At 51.0% G+C, this 22,741-nt stretch overlaps 2 protein-coding genes across 3 annotated transcripts in view; both read left to right on the forward strand.

Annotated features, from left to right (window-relative positions):
- Positions 1-925: 925 nt before the first annotated feature.
- Positions 926-5,703, forward strand: Nol12 (nucleolar protein 12). Of its 2 annotated transcripts, none has more exons than XM_052160203.1 (6): positions 926-1,080; positions 2,797-2,902; positions 3,558-3,606; positions 4,094-4,236; positions 4,927-5,027; positions 5,272-5,703. In XM_052160203.1, the coding sequence occupies exons 1-6, from the start codon at positions 998-1,000 to the stop codon at positions 5,438-5,440; spliced, it is 651 nt and encodes a 216-aa protein (XP_052016163.1). In that variant the 5' UTR covers positions 926-997; the 3' UTR covers positions 5,441-5,703. The 2 variants fall into 2 exon arrangements, with proteins under 2 accessions (XP_052016163.1, XP_052016162.1); XM_052160202.1 differs by lacking the exon at positions 926-1,080 and adding an exon at positions 1,171-1,316.
- A 9,410-nt stretch (positions 5,704-15,113) lies between these two features.
- Triobp (TRIO and F-actin binding protein) overlaps positions 15,114-22,741 on the forward strand; it is a 58,567-nt gene continuing 50,939 nt past the window's right edge. The window contains exons 1-2 of the mRNA XM_052160422.1: positions 15,114-15,136; positions 21,825-21,924. Of these exons, the coding sequence (XP_052016382.1) occupies positions 15,114-15,136; positions 21,825-21,924 (123 nt within the window). The remainder of the gene's footprint in view (positions 15,137-21,824; positions 21,925-22,741) is intronic.

The following is a 22,741-nucleotide window of genomic DNA, read 5'->3' on the forward strand; positions in this document are numbered from 1 at the left end:
GTGCCACCACCACCACCCGGCAGGCACAATATTTTTTAAATCTTATTTATTTATTTATAGACAGGTCTCTCTCTCTTGTTTTTTTGTTTTGTTTTGTTTTGTTTGTCCCTCCCTTCCCCCCACCCCCCCACCCCCCACCCCCGCGATAGGGTTTCTCTGTGTAGCCCTGGCTGTCCTGGAACTCACTCTGTAGACCAGGCTGGCCTTGAACTCAGAAATCCGCCTGCCTCTGCTTCCCAGAGTGCTGGGATTAAAGGCGTGCACCACCACTCCCGACAGGGTCTCTTTATTGTGTAGCTCTGCTCTGGTTGTCCTGGAGCTCACTATATAGACTACTAGGCTGACCCCGAGCCACCTGCCTTTTCCTCTCAAGTGCTGGCATTAAAGACGTACGCCACCTCACCCAGCCCATAATTTAAGATTTAATTTAAAAAAGAAAAATTAGCCGGGCGTGGTGGCGCACGCCTGTAATCCCTGCACTTGGGAGGCAGAGGCAGGCGGATTTCTGAGTTCGAGGCCCGCCTGGTCTACAGAGTGAGTTCCAGGACAGCCAGAGCTACACAGAGAAACCCTGTTTCAAAAGAAAAAAACAATTGCTCCTGAGTCACATACTTTGTAAAGGAATACCAGTGTTGGGATCTAGGCAGTTTCCCTCGCTCATGGAAATCACGAAAGAGTTGACATCAGAATTCAATTAAGATCAAAGATCAGTAGTTCTTGGCCACTTATGAATAACTCCAGATCGAGCGCCTGTTCGAGGCAGGACAGATGATGGAATCTGGGCGCCTAGTTCTTACTGAAGCAAGCCATCCTGGGAGAATTGTTTTGAAGACTGAACCAAAGCTAACACAGGATGGGAGGCTCCTTTAAGAGGTGGAGCCAAGTCAGCGGAACTGTGGAACAAGGCCACGAAGTGCGTCCTACCGGAAGTCTGAAACTGCTACACCCGGAAGTATTTTAAGTCAGAAGCAGCCACGCTGCCGGAAGCTTCATTGTAATGGGCCGCAACAAGAAGAAGAAAAGAGATGGAGATGATCGGCGACCCCGGCTCATCCTCAACTTTGATGAAGAGAAGCGGCGGTGAGTGGCAGGGTCTAAAGAGATTCCCGTCGGGCTGCCGGGGTAAGCAGACCAGGCACTGGGCGTCCACGCCCACGCCGAGGGCTCTTCCGGCCCCGCCCCTGGATGCGACTGAAGATCGCGTTCCTCTTTCCCCACCTCGTGGGATGGAGTGTCGTCCGCTCCGCCCTCGGTACTTACGGCTCTCAGAGCTCTGTGCCTTGGACCACCGGAGTCCAGCGCCGTCTGTTGTCACGGTACATAGCTGGCTGCCGGTCGTTGTTGACGAAGGACGAGCGAATGGGCTGAGAGAGGTTTATCTTCATTAATTCACTCATCCGACTGTACGCCAACCAAGCTCGAGACCAGAGGCTGAACTCTGCGTTTCACTGTCACCGTAAATAGTAACTTGTAGTCTGGTGGTTTTCAACCTGTGGGTCGCGACCCCTTTAAGCCCTTCGGAAAAGAGATTCATCACTAGCAAAATTACAGTTATGAAGTAACAACAAAAATAATTTAATGGTTAGAAAACTCCACAACATGAGCAACTGTATTAAAAGGCCATTGCTTTAGAAAGCTTGAGAACCACTATTATCAAAAACCCTGGTGATCTGCAAAAACCCTGGTGCAGCATACCAAAGGAAACTGGAGTTGCAAGACCTGGTGGTGCAGACCTGTAATTCTTGTCACCCGGAATGCTGAGGCAGGAGGATTGTAAAGTCAAACCCGGTCCGGAAAAGTTGAACAGTATGGGCAATTTGGACAACTTAGCGAGTCCCTGTCTCCAAGTCAATATAAAGGAATTAATCTATTAGACCTTTTGCCTAACTCGAATAAGGTGCCAAGCTTAATTAACCCTCCAGTATTACAAACTCAAGAACAGAGCAGAGATCAGACAGGAAGAGGAAGCAAGAGTCAGGAAGGTGGGGACACTCCTAGGTCCTGCCACACAGGTGGCTCCAGGAGTCAGGTGTCATTGAGGACTGGGTGTTGGTTGGTTCAATGGAAGAGTTTTGGGATCTGGGTGAAGGCATTATTAGAAAGCCTTACTAGAGCCGGGCAGGTGGTGGCGCATGGCTGTAATCCCAGCACTCTGAGGCAGAGGCAGGCAGATTTCTGAGTTCGAGGCCAGCCTGGTCTACAGAGTGAGTTCCAGGACTGCCAGGGCTATACAGAGAAACCCTGTCTCAAAAAAACAAAACAAAACAAAACAAAAAAAACAACAACAACAACAACAAAAAAGCCTTACTAGAAATGGCTCCTATGAAATAAGTTTTGCCAGTGTGGAAATAGTGACCACCTGCTCTGTGTGTCGACCACCTGGCCTTGGGTGTATTTACCAAGGCCAGGTGAGCTAGGTGACAGTCCATTATTAACGTTTTGTTATTAATGGAGCATGTACTGAGACTGTAGCTTACAGCAGAGGTGTGTGGTCGGTTAATACCACCTAGGATTAGTATGCAAGTACTCTGATGGTCCAGCAAGGACTATCAACTCATTTCTCTTAAGGTACCCTTGTCATTGAATGACTCCTAACTGCTTTGTCTGTGACCTTGGATAAGTACCCTAGTCTCCTCCTCCGAGTCCCTATCTGCAAGATAAGGACTGGCTGTTGAGAGGGTAAAATGGGTTAGTGGGTAGCATAGAGTCTAGCAACTTACAGAACTCTGTAGAGTCCTGCTTTTCTTGTGGCTCCTCCTGACACCCTCCCCCTTCTCCCCTACTTCCTTTCTGCAGGGAGTACCTGACAGGCTTCCACAAGCGGAAGGTCGAGCGCAAGAAGGCAGCCATTGAAGAGATAAAGCAGCGACTTAAGCAAGAGCAGAAGAAGCTTCGGGAAGAGGTGCGGTTGGGGGGGAAGTAGGGGAATAGGTGGGGGTAGGGGAATGGGTTGGGGGGGCTGAACTCCAGGGAGGGTCCTCCTTGGATAGGTCTGCTGGAGAAGGCTATGGGGCAGCAGTGTGAGGGTGACAGGAGCTGTTTATACAAGTGGAGATGCTGAATCTGTGAGGGATGAGTCTCCTCCTGAAGTCGCGCTGTGAACCATGGTCTCACGCGATGGAAGTACACAAGGCTGGTGCATGTATGGACTGCAAGGCCATTCTCACTGTGTTTATTTCTTAGTGGCTTTTTCTGTGACTGAGGTAAATTCTCTTGAAAATAGGCAGCTTAGGGGAGGAAAGGTTTATTCTGGCTCTCAGTGCAAGCCCCCAGTCCATCCTGGCAGGAGAGTCAAGGTGGCAGGAGCTTGAAGCAGCCAGTCCGTCACCTACAGCCAGGAAGCAGAGTGACCAGCGCACGCTGCCCCTTGGCTCCCTTACCTCACTTACACAGTCCAGGGAATGGCGCCCCCCCATAGTGGGCAGGTCTTCCCACTCAATGAACAAAATCAAGATAATATCCCTGAGGATGATATGCTCAGAGGCCCATCGCCCAGGCCGTCTTAGATTTTGTCAGGTTAACAGCTAACAACTTGACATCTTCCCATGCGGCTTCAGCGCCACCAGGAGTACCTGAAGATGCTGGCAGAAAGAGAGGAGGCACTAGGTAAGTCTTCACCTAGGCCTTATGTGGAGGGAGAGCATCCAGGGAGCTGGGTTCTGTGTCCCCTAGTGGGAATAAGGGGAAGGGGAGAAAGCTGTGGAGAGGGTGATTTCCTTAGCTGTGGAGATCTTGGTGGTGGTGTGGGGGGCAAGGGTGGTCGAAGCACAGGTGGACCAGAGAATAGGAGACGCAGACCATACGGTAAACTGAGACCAAGCGAAGGGCAGGGGTGGAGCAGCTCATGCTCTCACGCAGTTTCTCCAGAGCAGGGATGAGCTGGAGCACAGCGGGATGAGAGGTTCCTTCCCTTCCCAGCAGTTACCCATGGGCAGGACTCTGGACCACTCTGCAGATGCAGAAAGAAAGGGAGAGGCAGGGGGACACAAAGAAAGCATGGTGGCTCGGGGAAAGCTCCCTGTGAGCCAGTCCCCATCCCGCCAGGAGGCTGGGCTGAGCCAGGCCTAAGGACTACCTTATTCCCACCTTGCAGAGGAGGCAGATGAGCTAGAACGGCTGGTGACAGCGAAGACAGAGTCGGTGCAGTATGACCACCCCAATCACACAGTCACCGTGACCACCATCAGTGACCTGGACCTCTCAGGGGCCCGGCTACTAGGTCTGCCCCAGGCTGAGGTAGGTCTCAGGAAAGCCCCAGGGAAGAAGGGGTTTATGGGTAGGTGGCTTTGTGTCTACATCTGTAGAGACACGCCTGACTGATGACCGTTTCCCACCTGACTGCCGTTTCCCACCCTATGCCTGCCTTCCTTTAGGCACTGTGTGTCTGGCTGCCATTTTGCTGTTGTTGCTACTGGCGAATGTTTCCAGGCTGTCTTTTGTCATCCTGGTTCTCAGACAGTGTCCTAGGTTCTTTTCCACCAGTATGATAAATACTATAACCAAAAACAACTTAGGGAGGAAAGGGTTTAATTCATCTTACACTTCCAGGTCATAGTTCACCATAGAAGGGAGTCAGGACAGAAACTCAACACAGGACCCTGAGGCAGAAACTCTGGAGAAGTCCTCTTACTCACTCATGCTTAGCTAGTTTTAATACAGCACGGGGCCACCTGCCCAAGGAATGGTGCCACCAGGGCAGGCTAGGCCTTACCCATAGACCAGCTTGATCTGGCCACTTTCTCTGTTGAGACTTTTCTCTCAGATGATTCTGGGATGTGTCAAATTGACAAGTAAAGCAGGCCAGACACAGACAGTGCTCTTCTGCCCAGAGCCTTCTCTGAGCCCTACTCAGGCCTTTAAGGTAGCTGGTCAGACTTCCCTGTGAAAGCCAGAACTGCTCAGGGTGCCTGGACTTTGTTTCTCTAGCAGGGGGACCAGGATGGGACCCAGGAGGAGGAGATGTCATCCATGGAAAAGCCAACAAAAGCCTTGCCCAGGAAGTCCAAAGATCCCCTGCTCTCCCAGCGGTGAGATTTGTCTCGTGGTCCTTGGGTCCTGTCCCCTCCGCCACTGATGATGGGGCATGTGGACACACCCTAGCCTAAGGGGTAGAGGGCAGGAGGGGCTCTGTCTGGCCTTGTGGAGCCGGACCAGGCTGAGTTGAACTGTTTGGAGCTTGTTGCAGCTTCCCATTCACAAGTCAGATGTTCACACTCAGCCCCACCCACCACTGCCGAGGCCCTGGCCTCACCACCTTCGCTTTCCCCACAGCATCTCGTCCCTCACAGCTACACTGCATGCACACAATCGGAAGAAGGTCAAGAGGAAACACCCTCGGCGGGCACAGGACTCCACCAAGAAACCTCCAAGTGCCACTCGTACCAGCAAGACCCAGCGCCGCCGTCGGATGACTGGCAAAGCCAGACACAGCGGGGAGTGAGCGCTCAAGCCTGTGCGTCCCCAGCCTGAGTCCTTGACTGTCCTATAACCCAGCTACACCAAGGGTTGCCTGCAGCCTGAAAATCAAGTCTTAAAATTGTGACTTTGCTGGCCTGGCCGGAGTCATCCGTGCTTTGAGCCACCTGGGGTTTACCCCAGGAGGAACAGGCTGTTGAGAGCTTGGGTCCCCGGAGCCTGCAGGACCGTGTCGGGGTGCATTTACAAATGTCCAGCCACTGGGACTGAACAGATACCTGAAACTCCTCCTGTCAGTGCTGTGTTTTGTCCTGGCTTCGATGCCATGCACCATGGGTTGGCTTCTGGGTGGTAGGGATGGTCGGGGGTTCATCTATCTCCAGGTTTTCCTAAAGGTATTACAAGGTCATTTCATGTTTGGGTCCCTGAGTCCTAGTTGAAGACCAACATGCCCCTTGTAGAATCCAGAGCTGTGGCCAGCTTTGGTGGTATATGGTAAAAACTGGACCAAAGAGGCTGAGGCAGGAGACTCAATTCAAGGTCATCCTCAGCTACATAGGAAGTTTCAGGCCATCTTGAGCTGATGGGCTATCAGGAGGTATCTGAAGACTGAGGGCCAGCGTCAGAAGGCCATATTCAGGGGCAGAAAGCTCAACTCCAGGCCTTTCCTGGGAGCCGGCGTGGTCTGGCCTCAGCCCTTCTCCACATTCCCTGCCCTCTGCTCCAAGAACGGTGACTCCGTGTCTGGCTTCCTCAGATGGGCCTGCCTCTCCCTGAGTTCTGGGCTTCTAGACCACTGGTCCTCTAGACCACTGATGAGGACAGTGTAAGCCAGGAGATGGGGGATCTGGTTCCCATGTGAGCCTCAAGCAGTGCTGTCCTACTGGGTGTTTCCCTGTGTGAATCTCCAGGGCTCCCTGAGGCTGGAGCGTGGGTATTACAGGATGCTCTGCACCACACTGGCCCCACTCACCTCATGGCTCGGCTCACAGCATGGTCCTGTCACCTGGTGGCGATGTCGGCCTCTGGAGGTGTGAAGTCATTTCCAGTGTGCACAAGAGGTGAGTGAGATGCCATCCACCACTTCCTGTGTGTCACTGGTTTTTCTAGCTCATCAGGGAAACTGAGTCATGGAAATTTGACCAGTGCTCCAGTCAGGGAGGTAGTCAGAACCCCCTGGAGGATTTGTGTCTTCTCAGCACGCATACACAGGAGACTCACCATACACACATACATACATATATACATATATACATATATACATATATAGGGCTTCCCCCTGCGTATACACAGGAGACCACACACGCTGTCTTTCTCTTAAGTTTGAACTCCTTCCCTGTCTCCAGCTGGCCAGAGTCACATCCATTTGGACTTCAGCAGCAGCAGTGAGTGGAGGTGACCTGGTGGCACACACCCCTCGTCCCAGCACTTAGAAGCCTGGGAAGAAGGATGGCAGAAGTTTAGCAGTCCAACCTGGGCTACAGAGAGCCAGCCTCAAAACAGCAAGCACAGGAACGGGGGATGATGGGGTGCGAGGCTGTGTTTGCACGGCACTAGTGCCAGCCACTCAAAGGGCTGAGGTAGGAGACTCCCAAGTTCTAGGCCAGCTTGGTTGGCCTGGCAAGTTCAGCTCCATACAACAGCAAAAGATCACAACTAGTTTGTGTAGTGAAGACTCTCAGACTAACAGTTACCAGCCTGGAGCTGGGAAGGCTAAAAGCATGGGCTGGCGGCCTTTTATGTTGTTATTTTTTTGACAACTTGGCCTCACATCGCAGGATAGCTACTTGAGCTACAGCCATCAGATCCTCATTCCAGCTCACAGAGATAAGGAGGGAGTGGGACAGGACATAATAACCCTTCTTAGAAACCTTGACTCTTGTAGTGTTCTGTTGGCTAAGTAGAAAGCAAAGGCCCAGGACAGGAGGAAGGCAGGTGCTCACTGCCACCCAGGCCTGTTCTAGGAAGGCAAGCTCACGGAGGAGACTTGGGGTTGATCTGCTAACGGGGAGAAGAATAGGTATTGGGATATAGCTAGCAGACTTCCCCAGGAAGAGCTGTGTGGAGCCCATCCAACAGCAAAGAGTTAAAAGGCTCCCGGCAACCCCTGGGGGAGGGCGGCCGAGAACAGTGACTCACTCCCAGTGCCTCAGACAGCTGAGGAACTCCAGAGCAGGACAAGAGCATTTGAAAAGGCTTCTGATGCCTTTGACCTGTCTGGAGAGGCTCTTCCTGCTGGGTGACAGGAGGGGGTGGAGTGTGGCTCAAGGTCCCAGGAGAGCAAAGGGGCGGGGGGGGGGGGGGGGGGCAAGAGGAGGGGGAAACTCTGGTCCAGATCAGGGTCAGGCCTTTAGTCTAGGCAGGCCCCCTGGTGGTGGTGAGGGTGTCTGCAGGCAGATCAGAAATTCTGAAATCCAGGGAGAGGAGGGAGGGCCATCCCCTGCAGCCGGTCTCTGAACTCCAAGCATTAAGAGGGCGCTTGTCAAGTCCAGGACACTACCGATCAAGTGCCATGAGCATGTGGCAGGGACTCCAAGAAGGGGGTTGCTCAGGGGTTCCCAAGGCAAATGGCAGCCCACGAGGACTGTGAGGCCTGCCCAGACTCTCAGCTGAGAGCAATTGCTTTAGGTTGGGAGAGAGGTCTTCCTGGAGGGAGTGGAATCTGAGGCATCACAAGGCAAGGAAGATTTGCAGGGCTCACCACTTCAAAGACACCGGACAGGCCTAAAGCTAAGAGTAGCTTTCGTCGCATGTCAAAGGCCAACCTGACTTCACAGCACCACTTGTGTTCCCTCAGCTCTCACAAGCTTCTGCCACCACAGTCAGGGGTGCCTTGCCTTGGACTGTATCCTCTTGAACTGCGGGCCGAAATCAGTGTTTACTTATTTTAACTGTGTGTTTTCCTATAAAAGTAAAGAAGCCTGCCTATGTGCCGCCATCACAGGACAGCCCCTGCCGCAGCCAGCTCTGATGACTCCCATAAAGCCTCGGGCGTCCTGGTCTGCCCTCTTTCTACCTTGCCCACCAAGGCTCTGGACGCCCCACGGCCTGTGGGAGAAGGGCTGGGTGAAGACGCCATTTTGAGGTAGAACCGAGAGTCATGGCACTCTGCAGATCTCTGAGGGGGTCTCAGCCAGGGTGGCCACAACCTGAACAAATATGCGGAGCAGAGGCCTAGAGAAGTCTCTGCAGGTAAATATTGTCTGTTTCAGTTCTGTCACTGTGATGAAATACTCTGAGAAAAAGCAATTTATGGGAGAAAGGGCTTGTTTCAGTAAATTCCAGATTATAGTTCACGGTAACAGGGAAGCAGCTAGTCCCATCACATCCAGTCAAGGGCAGAGAGAACAAATATATTCTTGCTTCCTTGTACTCAGCTCCCTGCCTCCAATTCTGCAGTTCAGGACCCTCTGCGTAGAGGGCAGTGCTGCCCACAATGGGTGAGTCTTTCCAGCTCAACATGAATCAAGACAAACCTCCACAAGTCATCCTGACCTAGGCAGTCCTTCATTGAGACATTGTGCGTGATTGCAGATTGTGAAAAGTTGATAATTAAAATTAACCATCACATCAGTTAAGTCTGAGGACCTGAGTTTGATCTCCAGAACCCACATAACCATTAAAGGAAAGAACCAATGGTTGTTCAGGACTATCCTCTGAGGATGTCTTATAAATCATTATTAGTATTAGTATTAGTATTATTGGTGGTAGTGGTTTTTTGAGAGGAGGGTTTCTCTGTATAGCCTTGGCTGTCCTGGAACTCATTATATAGACCAGGGTAGCCTCAAACGCATAGAGATCCACCTGCCTCTGTCTTTCAAGTGCTGAGATTAAAGCTACACACCACCGTGCCTGGCATGTATGTAAATGCACCACATATGTGCAGTGCCACTGGAGGTCAGAAGAGGGCGCTTGATCCTTGGGAAGGAAGTTACAGTGGGTTGTGAGCTACCACATGGGAGCTGGGGACCAGCCCCAGGTCCTCAACAGGAGCAAGTGCTGCTAACTGACGCCATCTTTCAGCTCATAGGAGTTTTGCTAGGCCTGTTTATAAACGAGCACCTCAGCTGGGCCTGTTGTCTGTTTACCTTCCCTCCTAGGAGGAGACGAGGAGAATCATGGAGTCCTCCTTGCCTGAGTAGCCACTCCTCCAAGCCCGCTGTATACACTTGTGCTCTACTGTATACAGTCTTGGAGTGGGACAGGCTAGAGGCTGTCGGTGGGGGAACGGCTGGGGAAGGGGGTTAGGCTCTATCCATGCAGCTCTGGGGAAGCCACAATCCCTGCTGGGTAGAGACGTCACAGTGTGGACTTTGTGAAGGCACACCGACATTTCTATAAGTAACCCCTCACTTATGTCCCGTAAGGAAGCCCAACAAACTCACTGGCTCCCCCAAGGGGACTGTAGTGGAATAGTGCCTTGGCTTGTGGCTGGGCCGATGGGTAGACACTGTCCATACCTTCCTCTAGGGAGGAATTTTAGCAACACTCATTCAGCAAAGCTGTCTTCCACAAGTGTGCCCTTCATACATCACATGATAAAAATATGATGCAGGCACTGGAGAGATGGCTCAGCAGTTAGGAACACTGACTGCTCTTCTGAAGGGCCTGAGTTCAAATCCCGGCCACCACATGATGGCTCACAACCATCCGTAATGAAATTCAGGCCCAAGCCAGCAGGGACTGAGCGAGCAAGGTTAACCAGAGCGAGCGGGGCTGGCTGCCGGAGAGAGCGGGGTTGACCAGAGCCAGCAGAGCTACTAAATTCAATTCCCAGCAACCACATGAAGGCTCACAACCATCTGTTCAGCTGCAATGTACTCAAATACATAAAATAATATAATAAATAAATAGATCTTTAAAAACATAAAAATAAAAAATAAAAAAAAAAATCAAATCTTGACGTGATGCCAGCAAGTCCAAGCTGGAGCGGAAGGCAGGAGGAGGAATGGTGACAGAGGTGACTGGCGTAGCTGCTGCCACACTGCCCTCATCAGAACACACTGAGCGGCTCACAGAGCTCTGGGGCAGACACTCAGTTAAAGTGAGTACACACTCAGGATGCCCACCTGACCCAGCTCTCCCGCCTTCCGCTCCAGGTCTTGCCGGCCTTCAGCCTGTGATCTATCCAGACCGCCAGGCTCAGAGTCCTTGCTCAGATGCAAAAGCCACTTCCCTAAGGTCACTGACAACCGCCTGGAAAGACGCTGCCCACCCCACGCCCGAACTCTCTGCTCTTTTTTCTCCTAAGCACCAGCGAACTCGGCTACATTTTGCTTCTTTCTCTTGCCTGGCTCTGTTTCCCGGCCCACCCTCCACCCCGCCACACAAACACACAAAAGCAGTGCACGGGTCTCCTGTTCTCTGACGAATCCATGGCAGCCGTAACTGACAAAGGGCGCCATACATTTTTAATGAACTGCACTGTCAGGAGTGCCAACCTCAGCTGGCTCTATGTTGAATAGCCTAGTGGGGGGCAGAGGGCTGGGCCATGCCAGTTTCAACACAGTGGAAACACACATTGCACTCCAGGCTCCGAAAGGCCAAGTAATTGTCTCAAGATCACACAGCCAAGAAGTGCTGGACGCTGACCCCGAACCCAGGTCTTACAAGTCACTTTCCTACTTAGAGCTAGCCAGATCAGGGAGGAAGCCTGCTGTGCTTGTCAGCCAGCTCTGTGGAGGTCAGGATGCCCTCACTTTGGAAGACATCACATCTTATTCATATTTTCTTTCCTGGATACACCACCAGCTACAAGGGAATGAGAGAATCAGTGAATGGGGTTACTCCACAGTGGCCTGCAGAGTCAGACATTCCGAGATTTGAGTCTGGAATCTCCCCTTTATTAGCTGTGTGACCCTGGCAAGTCTGTTGACATCTCTGATCTTTGTTGCTATATGTAAAGGCCTGGCATAGGAGCTGAGGTTTAATCAATGCACAATTAACTTGAAAAAATTGGCATGGGGCTGCTCGCCTTGTGGGTGAGCCCGGGGTCTGTGTTCAAATGGAGGTGAAGATTCCTGGGCTGGAATGCTCTGTGCTCCCTGACACTCTGACTGAAGTAACCTAGATTGGTGTGATTTCAGTACTGTGTTCCATGTGTGTTTACTACTGTTCTGCCTGGACAATTTATTTGGTTGGTTGGTTTTAGTTTTGGGTGGTTTTGCTTTTGTTTGACAGAGTCTCATGTAGACTAGGCAAGAGTTCAACTGTCACTGGCCCTAACCTTATGATCTTCTTCTCCTCACTGTCCCCACCTCCCAATTTCTGGGGTTAGAGGTGTACATCACCAGACCTCGCGGTTTGCTTAGAACTGTTGGCGACCTATCCTCCTGCTTCGGTTTTTAAAGTGCTGTGTCCCCACGCCCGGTTAGCCACATTTTGTACTTTCCACACATGCATTAGTGTCTTTTGGGGACCTTAGCTAAAGAGAGCCAACAGGAAAGAGACAGGCCCCATGGGGACAGGAATGGACCGAGATGCGGGTAGCGCGGGCGAAACGTGCTGTGCATCCCGCGCTGCAAGGCGCCTGGGCACCGCCCGCCTCTGCCCCGCCTCCGCCCCGCCCCTAGTCCTCGGTGTATCCAGTCGCGCACTGACCATGCAAATGAAGCTCTTAGAGCGAGCCTATTGGAGCTCGGGGGGCGTGACCTAACATGCACCTCCTGGGCAGCGTTTTGATTCATTGTTAAAATAGAGGCAGCGACCCTGGCACTAGCATCTCCACCACCCGGTGAGTGGAAACCAGAGTCCAAGTCAGAACCCCCGCGGCTAGCGGAACTGAGCTGACTGGAAGGGGAGGCGGGGGGGGGGGGAGGGGGAGGAGCTGAGAGACCCCCGAGGAGCCGGCCGGCCAGCTTTGGGAAGCGGGGGGGGGGGGGGACTCAGGGTCCATTCTCTGGGTGGGGTGCAAATGCATGAAGGCTTTTTGTGGTTAAATTCGTATCATCTAACGTGCATTTTAGAGAAGATTTCTGCCAGTTGGTTGGGGGTCATGAAGGAAACTGGAGTCACAGGGGGCATATGAAGAGCTCCCTCCTGTTTAGCTTCCCTGGAAAAGGAGCTTACGTTCTCCATCCAAGACGATGCTCCTCTCGGTGGCTGGACCAGAAAAGAACAGCCCAGGTTTGTGCGGCGCATCCATCCACCCACCCACCCACCCATCCATCCATTATACAAAAGTAAAGCAGATAAGTGGTCGCCCTAGAAGGAACCCAAGCCCTGTGGATCCTCCCGTGGGGCTTCCACTCGCCAAAGGAGAGCCCCAGGGGAGGATCCTAAATTCCTCAGCTGAGCTGAAATTGCCGACAAAGGTTAGACCCTTCCCCCACCCAGTTCTCTCATCATCCAGTAGGTAAGGTATGAGGTGACCCCACGGCGCCATGATTTACTTGGGCTCTGGGGCATGCTGGGTACCTCCCTCTACTAATACCCTTCCCTGCCTGTGGATGAGTGGGAGGGGATGAATCTCCTCAAACAGAGTCACTTCTAGGGTGTGGACATTGTAGCCTCCAGAACAGAGAGGACTGGACACAGAGTCTCAAGACTCCTCAGCTCGGCTAGGCTGGGGGTGTAGCTCAGTGGTACAGCAGTTGTCTAATGTCAGGGGGGGGGGCTTGGGGGGAAACAAAACAAAACAAAGACAGTGTTTCTCTTTTGGCTAAACTCAGTCACATTTGGTGATTTTAGGTGGTCGTTCACTTTTGTATTACACTTTGTCCTCAAGTCTGGAAATACCTGGCCAACCCTTGCATCCTTCTGTACTTACCAAGGGACCCAGGTGACTTGGCAGTGTGATCCAGCACCCTCATGGTCACCTCTGAGCTGTAGGAGACAGATCAGAGCCTCCAGCTGGACCAGCGCCCCCTCTGTTGGGGACCCTCTCTAAGGAAGCCTTGATCTTCTCCTTTAAAACTGGTGTTAACTTGAGCTGAATGAGAGAGGAGCTAAGTCCTTAAGGCTAGATACTTTGGGACTCCCTTACGTGGCGTAGCCTGGGCCTCAGCACTTTAGATTCTGACTGGATGGGTCAACAGAAAAAAAGAGAGCTATGGGGGGAGATGGTGTTGTTGGCTTCTTTATTTGGTGTGTGTGTGTGTTTGTTTGTGCACATGCCTGTGGTACACATGGAGGAAAGAGTTTGGTGTTGAGTTTCTTTCTCAGTCACAGGACACATTACTTCTAGGGATAGGGTCTCACTGAGCCAGGAGCTGGCTGATTATCTAGACAGGCTGGCCAGGGAGCACCAGGGATCCCTCGGTCCTCACCCGCCTCCCCCAGCTCAGAGCATTGCGCTTGGGTTCTGGGCTCTCCGGTGCAGGTGCAGGTCCTCATGCTTGTTGGTAGCCCTTTAGTTTTCTTTTCCTTTTCAAGAGATGGAGACTGCATATGTGGCTTACTCCGACCCCAAACTTGCACTCTCACAAGATCCTCCAGCCTCACTCTGGGATCAGGGAGCTACCCATGGTTGGGAACTTGCTTTGTTTGTTTGTTTTGAGACAGTTTCTCTGTATAACAGTCCTGGCTGTCCTCTAACTGGATTTGTAGACCCTGCTGGCCTTGAACTCACAGAGATCCATCTGTTTCTGCCTCCGGAGTACTGTGGTGGTTGCCCTCAGGACTTTATAAAGCCTGCTGGACCAGCTGTGCGTGGTCGTTCTCTCCCCATGTGCAGCAGCCCCAGATTAAATAAAATTCCTCTTGTTTTTTGCATCAGGAAAAAAAAAAGGTGTGTTCCACCACACCCAACTTTTTCCTTTTTTTTTTATTTTTATTTTTTATTTTATTTTATTTTATTTATTTATTTATTTATTTATTTATTTATTTATTTATTTATTTTTAACAGGGCTGAGGACTGAACCCAGGGCCTTGCGCTTGCCAGGCAAGCGCTCTACCGCTGAGCTAAATCCCCAACCCCCACACCCAACTTTTTCAAACCTTTCTTTCTTTCTGGCCATCATCTTTCTTTCTTTCTTTCTTTCTTTCTTTCTTTCTTTCTTTCTTTCTTTCTTTCCTTTCTTTCTTTCTTTCTCTCTCTCTCTCCCCCTCCCTCCCTCCCTCCCTTCCTCTCTCCCTCCATCCCTCCCTCCCTTCCTTCCCTTGGTGAAAACTTGGATTTTATGAACAACACAAGGAGAGTATAATTCAGGGTCCTTGGAACACTGATCAACATTATACATTAAAAATCATATGTAGGGCTGGAGAGATGGCTCAGTGGTTAAGGGCACTAGTTGCTCTTCCAGCGGTCCTAAGTTCAATTCCAGCAGCCACATAGTGGCTCACAACCTTCTGTAATAAGATCGGATGCCCTCTTCTGGTATGTCTGAAGACAGTGACAGTGTACTCAAAGCTACAGGGTACTCATACACATAAAATAAATAATTCTTTAAAAAAAAAAATCACACGTAAACACTTGGTAGCATGTTTGGGCACTTAGCTGGTGTTACTGCTTGAGTGAATATGTGAACAGAAAAATGGGTAGGCCGCTTTGTCTGGCTTGGACAGATCAGGTCTGGGGTCTACACAGTGGCCCACCAGTTATCAGTTTCCTGTACCCCAATTCTTCCCAGGGCCCACCTAGAGAGCCAGCCACTGTGGCCCCGCTGCTATGGAGGAAGTGGCTATGAATCTTCCAAGTGTACAATCTGAAGCCAGCGTATCTGCCAAGAGCCACTGTCTGAGCTGCTGTCACCCTGGGGATGTCCATGGAGCAAGACCCCAGGTAGGCCGGCTTTGTCTTGCGGCAGGCAGTTTGGAGTGCAGTCAATATCGGGCCGTCCTTAGCTGATCTTTTGTCTAGTTTTGTGACAGGGATACACTTTGTTGCCCTGGTTGGCCTGGAACATGCTATGTAGATCAGGCTAACCCCAAACTCACAGTCACATGCCTCTCCTTCCCAAGTGCTCGGATTAAAAGCATGAGCTACCATATAATTAGGATTTTTTCTTTTTCTTTTTTTGTTTTTTTTTTTTTCCGAGGGTTTCTCTGTGTAGCCCTGGCTGTCCTGGAACTCACTCTGTAGACTAGGCTGGCCTTGAACTCAGAAATCCGCGGCCTCTGCCTCCCAAGTGCTGGGATTACAGGCGTGCGCCACCAACACCCAGCTGATTATGATTTCTCAATTATAATGCAACAAAGCTTTCTGGGAGAGATTAAACAAATAAATAAAGGGAGGCCAGGTGTGAGACTGCATGCCTATAATCTCAGTGACTGGAGGCCGATGCAGGAGGATTTGCACAGTGTGACCAACATGGGCTATCTAGTGGATTCTAGGCAAGCCTGAACTACAGACTCTCTCTCTCTCTCTCTCTCTCTCTCTCTCTCTCTCTCTCTCTCTCTTAAAGATTTATTTTACGTATATAAGTACACTGTTGCTGTCTTCAGACACACCAGAAGAGGGCATCAGATCCCATTACAGATGGCTGTGAGCTACCATGTGGTTGCTGGGATTTGAACTCAGGACCTCTGGAAGAGCAGTCAGGCTCTTAACCGCTGAGCCATCTCTTCAGCCCAGCTCTTGTCTCAAAACACAAAGCAAAAGAAAGTACAAAAGTGACTGAAAGAGAGTGGTCATTAGAGTGTTCTCTGTCAAAGGCTGTGCCCTTAAATTCCCACCTCTGTGGGAGAGTTTCCTTGGCAAGTATGAGAGAGGCATTAATAATGCCTGGTGCCCACCAAAGACTTTTCTCCTCAGATGTGGAGTGAAAGAGGAGTCATTCTCACGCTCTGTGGTCGATGTGGGCAGATCCAAGCTGCACTTACCCAGAGTGCCCAGGCACTTACCTTGAGACGCGCAAAACTTATGACCTCCGAGGCCCCTTCAGTTTCGACCTCCTGTGTGCCTGTCATTCCCAGCAGAGCCTAGAGTCCTCTTAGCCTAGCAGCCAGCTTCCCGTTAGTGTGCAGAGCACAGCAGTCTCTTTGCTCTGGGTGCCAGGCACAGCTTAGCCCGAGATGTACAGCTTAGCCCGAGATATACAGAGCCTTGCAGAATGTTTGCTTCCTGCCCAGAAACTGAACTTTGAGAGTTCTATCGACTGGAGCAGAGCCTTCTACGAAAAGAACTTCTCCCAGCTGAAGGGGAAGTGGCAGGCCTGGATCAGAGGTTTACAGATTCAACCAGATCTGTGGTGTAGCCTCAGGCCCACAATTCCCCAACAAAGATTCTGGTCAACTCATGTAGTCATTTGGAATGAATAGTTGCTTGGACTGAGCCAGTATTCTACCAAACGAGTGTTCTAGCTCAGCGATGTTAAGCAAGCCTGTGACATCACTGGCTGCAGGGGGCTGGTGGCCCAGTCAGAGACATGGAGAGGAAGGGAGGGTCACTGGGAATGGTTGTTACATCATGGTTATGATCTGGACTGTGAAGATGTCAGGCCATAGAGAAAGATCTCTGAGGACAGCTTGCTGAAGGCTCGCCAGTGAAGTTGGGAAGACGAGAAGGGGATAGTATGGAACTAGTATGGAATGTATGAAGGTTTTTGAGGCAGAAAGCATGAGGGACATGGGAAGGCTGGAGATTGGCCACTGAGGAGGAGAGCCACCCAGATACAGGATGGAGAACCGGTGGGGCCTGGTGTTCCCTGGCTTTGTGAGCTTTGGTTTTGTGGACACACTGAGGACCTTAGGTTCTGCCTTAGTTGTCACGAGGCCACACTAAGGATTTTACACAAGAGAGCAAGTGACTAAGTGATCCGGGTTTCATTTTCAGTGTTGCTGTGACTGCTGGGCAGAGTGTGGTGGAATGCAGCGGGAAAGGGAACCGGAGAGATGTTGCAAGTATGTGTTTGGTCCAGAGATGATGCTGGCCTTGAGAAGGGGACAAAGGACTGTCCAGACCCCACAGTCCGGCTTTACTGTCACGTCCCATGCAGACTGATTTGTCCTTCTTGGAGTTGAGTCCCAAGGCTTCCTTGGTGACCTTTCTGGGCCTTTGGAACCGAGCAGAGTTTTGAAGCTGAGGTCACCAGTGAAACAAATAGGATGTGACTCCAGGGTCCCTTTAAATAGTGACGAATCTCAACCTCTGCAGGTTGGTATGCACCCCAGCCCTCTGGCTGCTCACCTCCATCTTAAGGGCCACCTCTGCCTCCTGTTACTTGAAATTAGAAACTGACTGGGGCCTGCAAAACAACTCAGTGAGGACGGAGGTGCAAGGTCTGACAACCTGACTCAATCCCCTGGACATGGTCAAAGGTGACAGCTGAGTCTTGCAAGCTGTCTTCTGATTTGTGTGCGTGTGTGTCTGTGTGTGTGTCTGCGCGTGCACACAGACACACACACAGACACACACAAATAAGTAAATATTTTATTTTATTTTTTTGTTTTTTAGGTTTTTGTTTTTGTTTGTTTGTTTTGGTGTTTTTTTTTTGTTTGTTTTTTTTTGTTTTTTGTTTTTTTTTTTGAGACAGGGTTTCTCTGTGTAGCCCAGGCCATCCTGGAACTCACTCTGTAGACCAGGCTGGCCTTGAACTCAGAAATCCACCTGCCCCTGCCTCCCAAGTGCTGGGATTAAAGGCGTGCGCCACCACTGCCCGGCTTAAGTAAATGTTTTAAAAAAAGAAGCTGGGGCTGAGAGTGGGTCAGTGGGTCAGTGGGTCAGTGGTTAAGAGCACTTGCTGCTCTTACAGCTTTGGTTTAGTTCCCAGCCCCATGTCAGACGGCTTATGACTGCATGGAGCTCTAATTCTAGGGACTCTAACGCCCTCTTTTGGCCTCCATGGGACCCTGCACACAGGTGCAGGGTGTACATATGTACACCCAGATGCACACACCCATATATATATAAACTAGTAAGTATTCTAAAAGGCTGACTGGGAGCCAGTTGGAGCCACTGGTGTTAAAATGGTGGCCCAGTGAAAAGCACTTGGCCTAAACCATGAGGTTCTAGAATCCATCCCCAGGAGCACCCAGCGCCAAGCTGACTCCCCCCATCCGGGACCTTTTCTCGCTTCACACGGCTCTGTGGGTGTAGGCTGGTTTGTGGTACCAGATCCTGAGCCTGCGTCTCCTGCTGTGGTCCAGCCGTGGAGCTCAGCTCTGGACCATTGCCACTGTGTCCTAAGGGTGGTCACACTCATTGTGCCCCAAATAGCCATGTACCTTAGGCGTTAGCCATGGCCTTCTCCTCTCCATAAAGAATTATAAATAGTTTTTAAAGGTACAGCTGTGCATGTTGGTCCGCACTTTTAAAGTTTCAAAACGTGGGAGGCAGAGGCAAGTATATCTCTTTGTGGTCAAAGCCAGCCTGGGCTACATAGTGAGTCTTAGGCCAGCTAGGCCTATAGAGACTGCTTTTGTTTTTTGTTTGTTTGTTTTTCTTTTTGTTTTTAAATTGCTGGGCTGGAGAGATGGCTCAGCGCTTAAGAGCACTAACTGCTCTTCCGGAGGTCCTGAGTTCAATTCCCAGGAACTGCGCAGTGACTCACAACCATCTGTAATGGGATCTGATGCCCTCTTCTGTTGTTTCTGAAGAGAGCCGCAGTGCACTCACATACATGAAATAAATAAATCTAAAAAAGAGAGAGAAAGGATTTAAAAAAAAATTGCCAATCTGTAGTGGTGCATGCCTTTAATCCCAGCACTTGGGAGGCAGAGGCAGGCAGATCTCTGTGAGTTCAAGGCTGGCATGTTCTACAGAGCAAACTCTAGGGCAGCCAGAGCGGCTACACAGAGAAACCCACCTCAGAAAACAAAACAAATATTTAAAAAGTTGTAAACAATAGAGGAAAAACAATGTCACTCTCTGGTCTCCACATTCAGTCACATGCGTGTTTGTGTGCACCTAGCACACACACACACACACACACACACACACACACACACACAGAGAGAGAGAGAGAGAGAGAGAGAGAGAATGGTAGTTTAGGGATGGAGCTCAGAAGCAGGACACTGCCTACCATGAACAAGCAAGCCCCTGACTTCCATCCCAGCACTGCATAAAACAAGTCAGGTTTTTATCTGACCCTATCAAGTCACCTCTTCTGGAACTTTCTGGCTGCCTACCCCCATTCCACAATGCCCCCAGGTTAGGTCGGAGGCAGGGATGAAGGATCCCTACTGCTTCCCCAGGGAGCTGGTACTTGCTTTCCACACTTGCTCTGTCTCCACTGTCCCCTCTCTCCCTGGATCATTGTAGCTAATGCCCCACCTTGCCCCAAAGGACTCTGGACTCTTGGCCCCCGCTTGGCCCTATCTACCAATCCAGGAATTTTGGGCACATGGAACACACAGAGTCTATATTTAAAAGCATTACTGGTGGAGTCTGGAGAGGTGGCTCAGTGGTTGAGAGCATTGGCTGCTTTTTCAGAAGACCCAGGTTCAATTCCCAGCACCCACATGGCAGCTCATACCTGTCTATAACTCCTGTGCTAGGGCATCTGACACTCTCACACCGACAGATGTGTGGGCAAAACTTACCAATGAACACAAAATTTTATATGTGTATACACACACACACACACACACTCAGCAATGTTGGCTGAATGGGTAAGCATGGCCCCAGTTAGATTTCCCTGCCCACACCTGCCACAGGAGATGGTCTAAGCCTCTCTGTTCATGGCTTCAGCTGCTCTAGAATAAGTAGAAATGGGGGGCTGGAGAGATGGCTCAGTAGTTAGAGCACTGGCTGCTCTTCCAGAGGTCCTGAGTTCAATTCCCAGCAACCACATGGTGGCTCCCAACCATCTAGAATGTCATGGTGCCCTCTTCTGGCCTGCAAGCATACATGCAGGTAGAATGCTGTATACATAATAAATTAATAAATCAGAGCCATATATATATATGACTCTGGTAGCCGAGCGGTGGTGGTGCACACCTTTAATCCCAGCACTCTAGGAGGCTGAGGCAGGCGGATTTCTGAGTTCAAGGCCAGCCTGGTCTACAGAGTGAGCTCCAGGACAGCTGGGGCTATACAGAGAAACCCTGTCTCTCGGAAAAAAAAACAAATCCAAAAAACAAACAAACAAACAGACTCTGGTCGGGGCTGGAGAGATGGCCCAGTGGTTAGGGGCACTGACTGCTTTTCCAGAGGTCCTGAGTTCAATTCTCAGCAACCACATGGTGACTTGCACATGGGTATGTGTAATGGGAACTGACACCCTCTTCTGGTATGTCTGAAGACAGCTACAGTGTACTCATATAAATAAAAATAAATAAATCTTTGAGGAAAAAAAGAAGAAAAGAAATGGCTCTGGTCACAAGGTATCCCCTATGGCCCAAAGTGGAGCCCCCAGGGAAGACAGACGCACTGTACTGAGAAGACAATGGCCTGGTTTGGAGGGAGGGAGGATAGGCTTCATGAGAGAGTCTTGCTTTACGCTAGGCCCACACAGGCCTTTATGATCTATTGTCACTCGACACTACACTCCCCCCTTTTTCTTTTCTTTTTTTCTTTTTCTTTTTTCTTTTTCTTTCTTTCTTTTTCTTTTTCTTTTTTTCTTTTTTTTTTTTTTTTTGGTTTTTTGGATTTGGTTTTTTGACACAGGGTTTCTCTGTGTAGCCCTGGCTGTCTTGGAACTCACTCTGTAGACCAGGCTGGCCTCGAACTCAGAAATCCTCCTGCCCCTGCCTCCCAGAGTGCTGGGATTACAGGCGTGCACCACCACCACCACCCAGCTAGACAGGGTCTTTCTATGTGACCCAGGCTGGCCTTGAACTCATAACCCTCCTGTCTTAGTGCTTCCATTGCAGGTGTGCATCACAGCGTATGATTAATTTATTTATGTTTTATTGTATTTAATACTATTCTAACAATTTAACATTTGTAAGAATCTACTTAATGTTCTCTATCAGGTTTTGCACTTGTGACAGACATGTCATGTAATTCTCCTCATGTCCCCTAGGGGGTGGCTGTGGTTATCTTGACAATTTTATAGGTGAAGTAATTGAGGTCAAGTCACCTCCCCAAGGTCTTGGTCACACCTCTGCCTCCTTTCCATAGATAAGAAGGCCCAGAGAGGGGAAGCCACCCATTGAAATCATCCAGCTGGGATGGGAACCAGGTCTGTCTGTAGCCAGGGACTGTGACACTGACCGGGCAGGAAATCAGAGCTGCAGACTGAAAACTGGACATGTTCTTGTGAATGGGGGAGGGGATGGGGCTAAGGGTGAAAGCAAGACCCAGGTGCTGTGTCAGCCCCTGGGGTTTGTGCTGGGTGGAGCCCTGGGAAGTGCAGAGGTTAGGAGAGAGTCTGCTCCCTCCTTCATGCTGTCCCCTGGGTGGCCAAGGCGCCAGGCCTGACTGTGGATCTGACACCTCCTGCTGCCTGGCTCTGATCAGATTCTGGCTGTGGGGCAGGTGTGAAACTGAATGCCACAAGGTTGTTCTTTGGCCTGACTATGGCGGCCGACCTTAGCCCTTCTTAGCCTAGCCCGGCCTTGCTCATGGTGACTTTCTTGAATCCTAGAGCACTTCTGCCCACCCAGGGCCCTGCCTGGGCTACAGCCTCTGTCCCAGTCACCAGGCTCCAGGGTCCCCAGGGAGACTGCCACCAGGCCTGCTCTCAGGTGAGCCGACGGGATCGGATTCCTTCGGTTTCATGTCCCGCATTGTTCTTAGCCGGGCCGGCTTATGAAACAGTAATGAGGGGCCCTGCTCCCGAGGCCGGCCCCTCTAAGGTTTCTGCTGCCTGGAACACTGCAGCCACCACGGCGCAGAGTCGGGGCCTGGGAGGGTGGCAGCGTGGGGGCCTGAGCCGGAGCCCCCCGGGAAAGAGGGTGCTGACAGCGCCAGCTGCCGCCGCCGGAGCCCGCTGCCCAGGTAACCTGAGAGGAGGCGGGGCACAAGGTGCCATGGCCCTGTCTCCCACCACCAGGGGAGGGCCCTGAATTCTGGGAGGTGGAGGGAATAGGGGGGCATTCCCTGAGGGGGGCAGCCATTCCTCTTGGCTGAGACCAGTATCAGCCTTTCCAGGTGTGGTCCTGCCATTGGCAGTGCCAAGGACTGTGACCCTCTGCTTTGGACTTTGCCTCTCCTGTAGAGGAAGAGAGCCCTTCATTTCTTCTAGATGTCCTAGCCCCTCCACCTTCAGGCTTCCTCAGGCCAATCCCCTCTTTCCCTCTTCTCTTCAGGGTGCAAGAGTGTTCTGGGGCCCTTAAGTTCCGGTTCTCAGGAATGCACACATAGATGGGTGTTTACATGATCTTGCATACATGCATGCATTAGTTAGCTGACAGGTCTGCACACATACAATTGGGCACATATCCCTCAGCGATGATGTATGCATGGGTGCCCCAAACAACAGGTATTATCAATAGATGTATCTGTTCCTAGACCTGTGCATGTGCACATGCATGTACACATATGCACGCCAGGTAGCTTGCC

The sequence above is a fragment of the Apodemus sylvaticus genome, chromosome 17 (genome assembly GCF_947179515.1).
Source record: "Apodemus sylvaticus chromosome 17, mApoSyl1.1, whole genome shotgun sequence".
In the NCBI taxonomy this organism is placed as follows: domain Eukaryota; kingdom Metazoa; phylum Chordata; class Mammalia; order Rodentia; family Muridae; genus Apodemus; species Apodemus sylvaticus.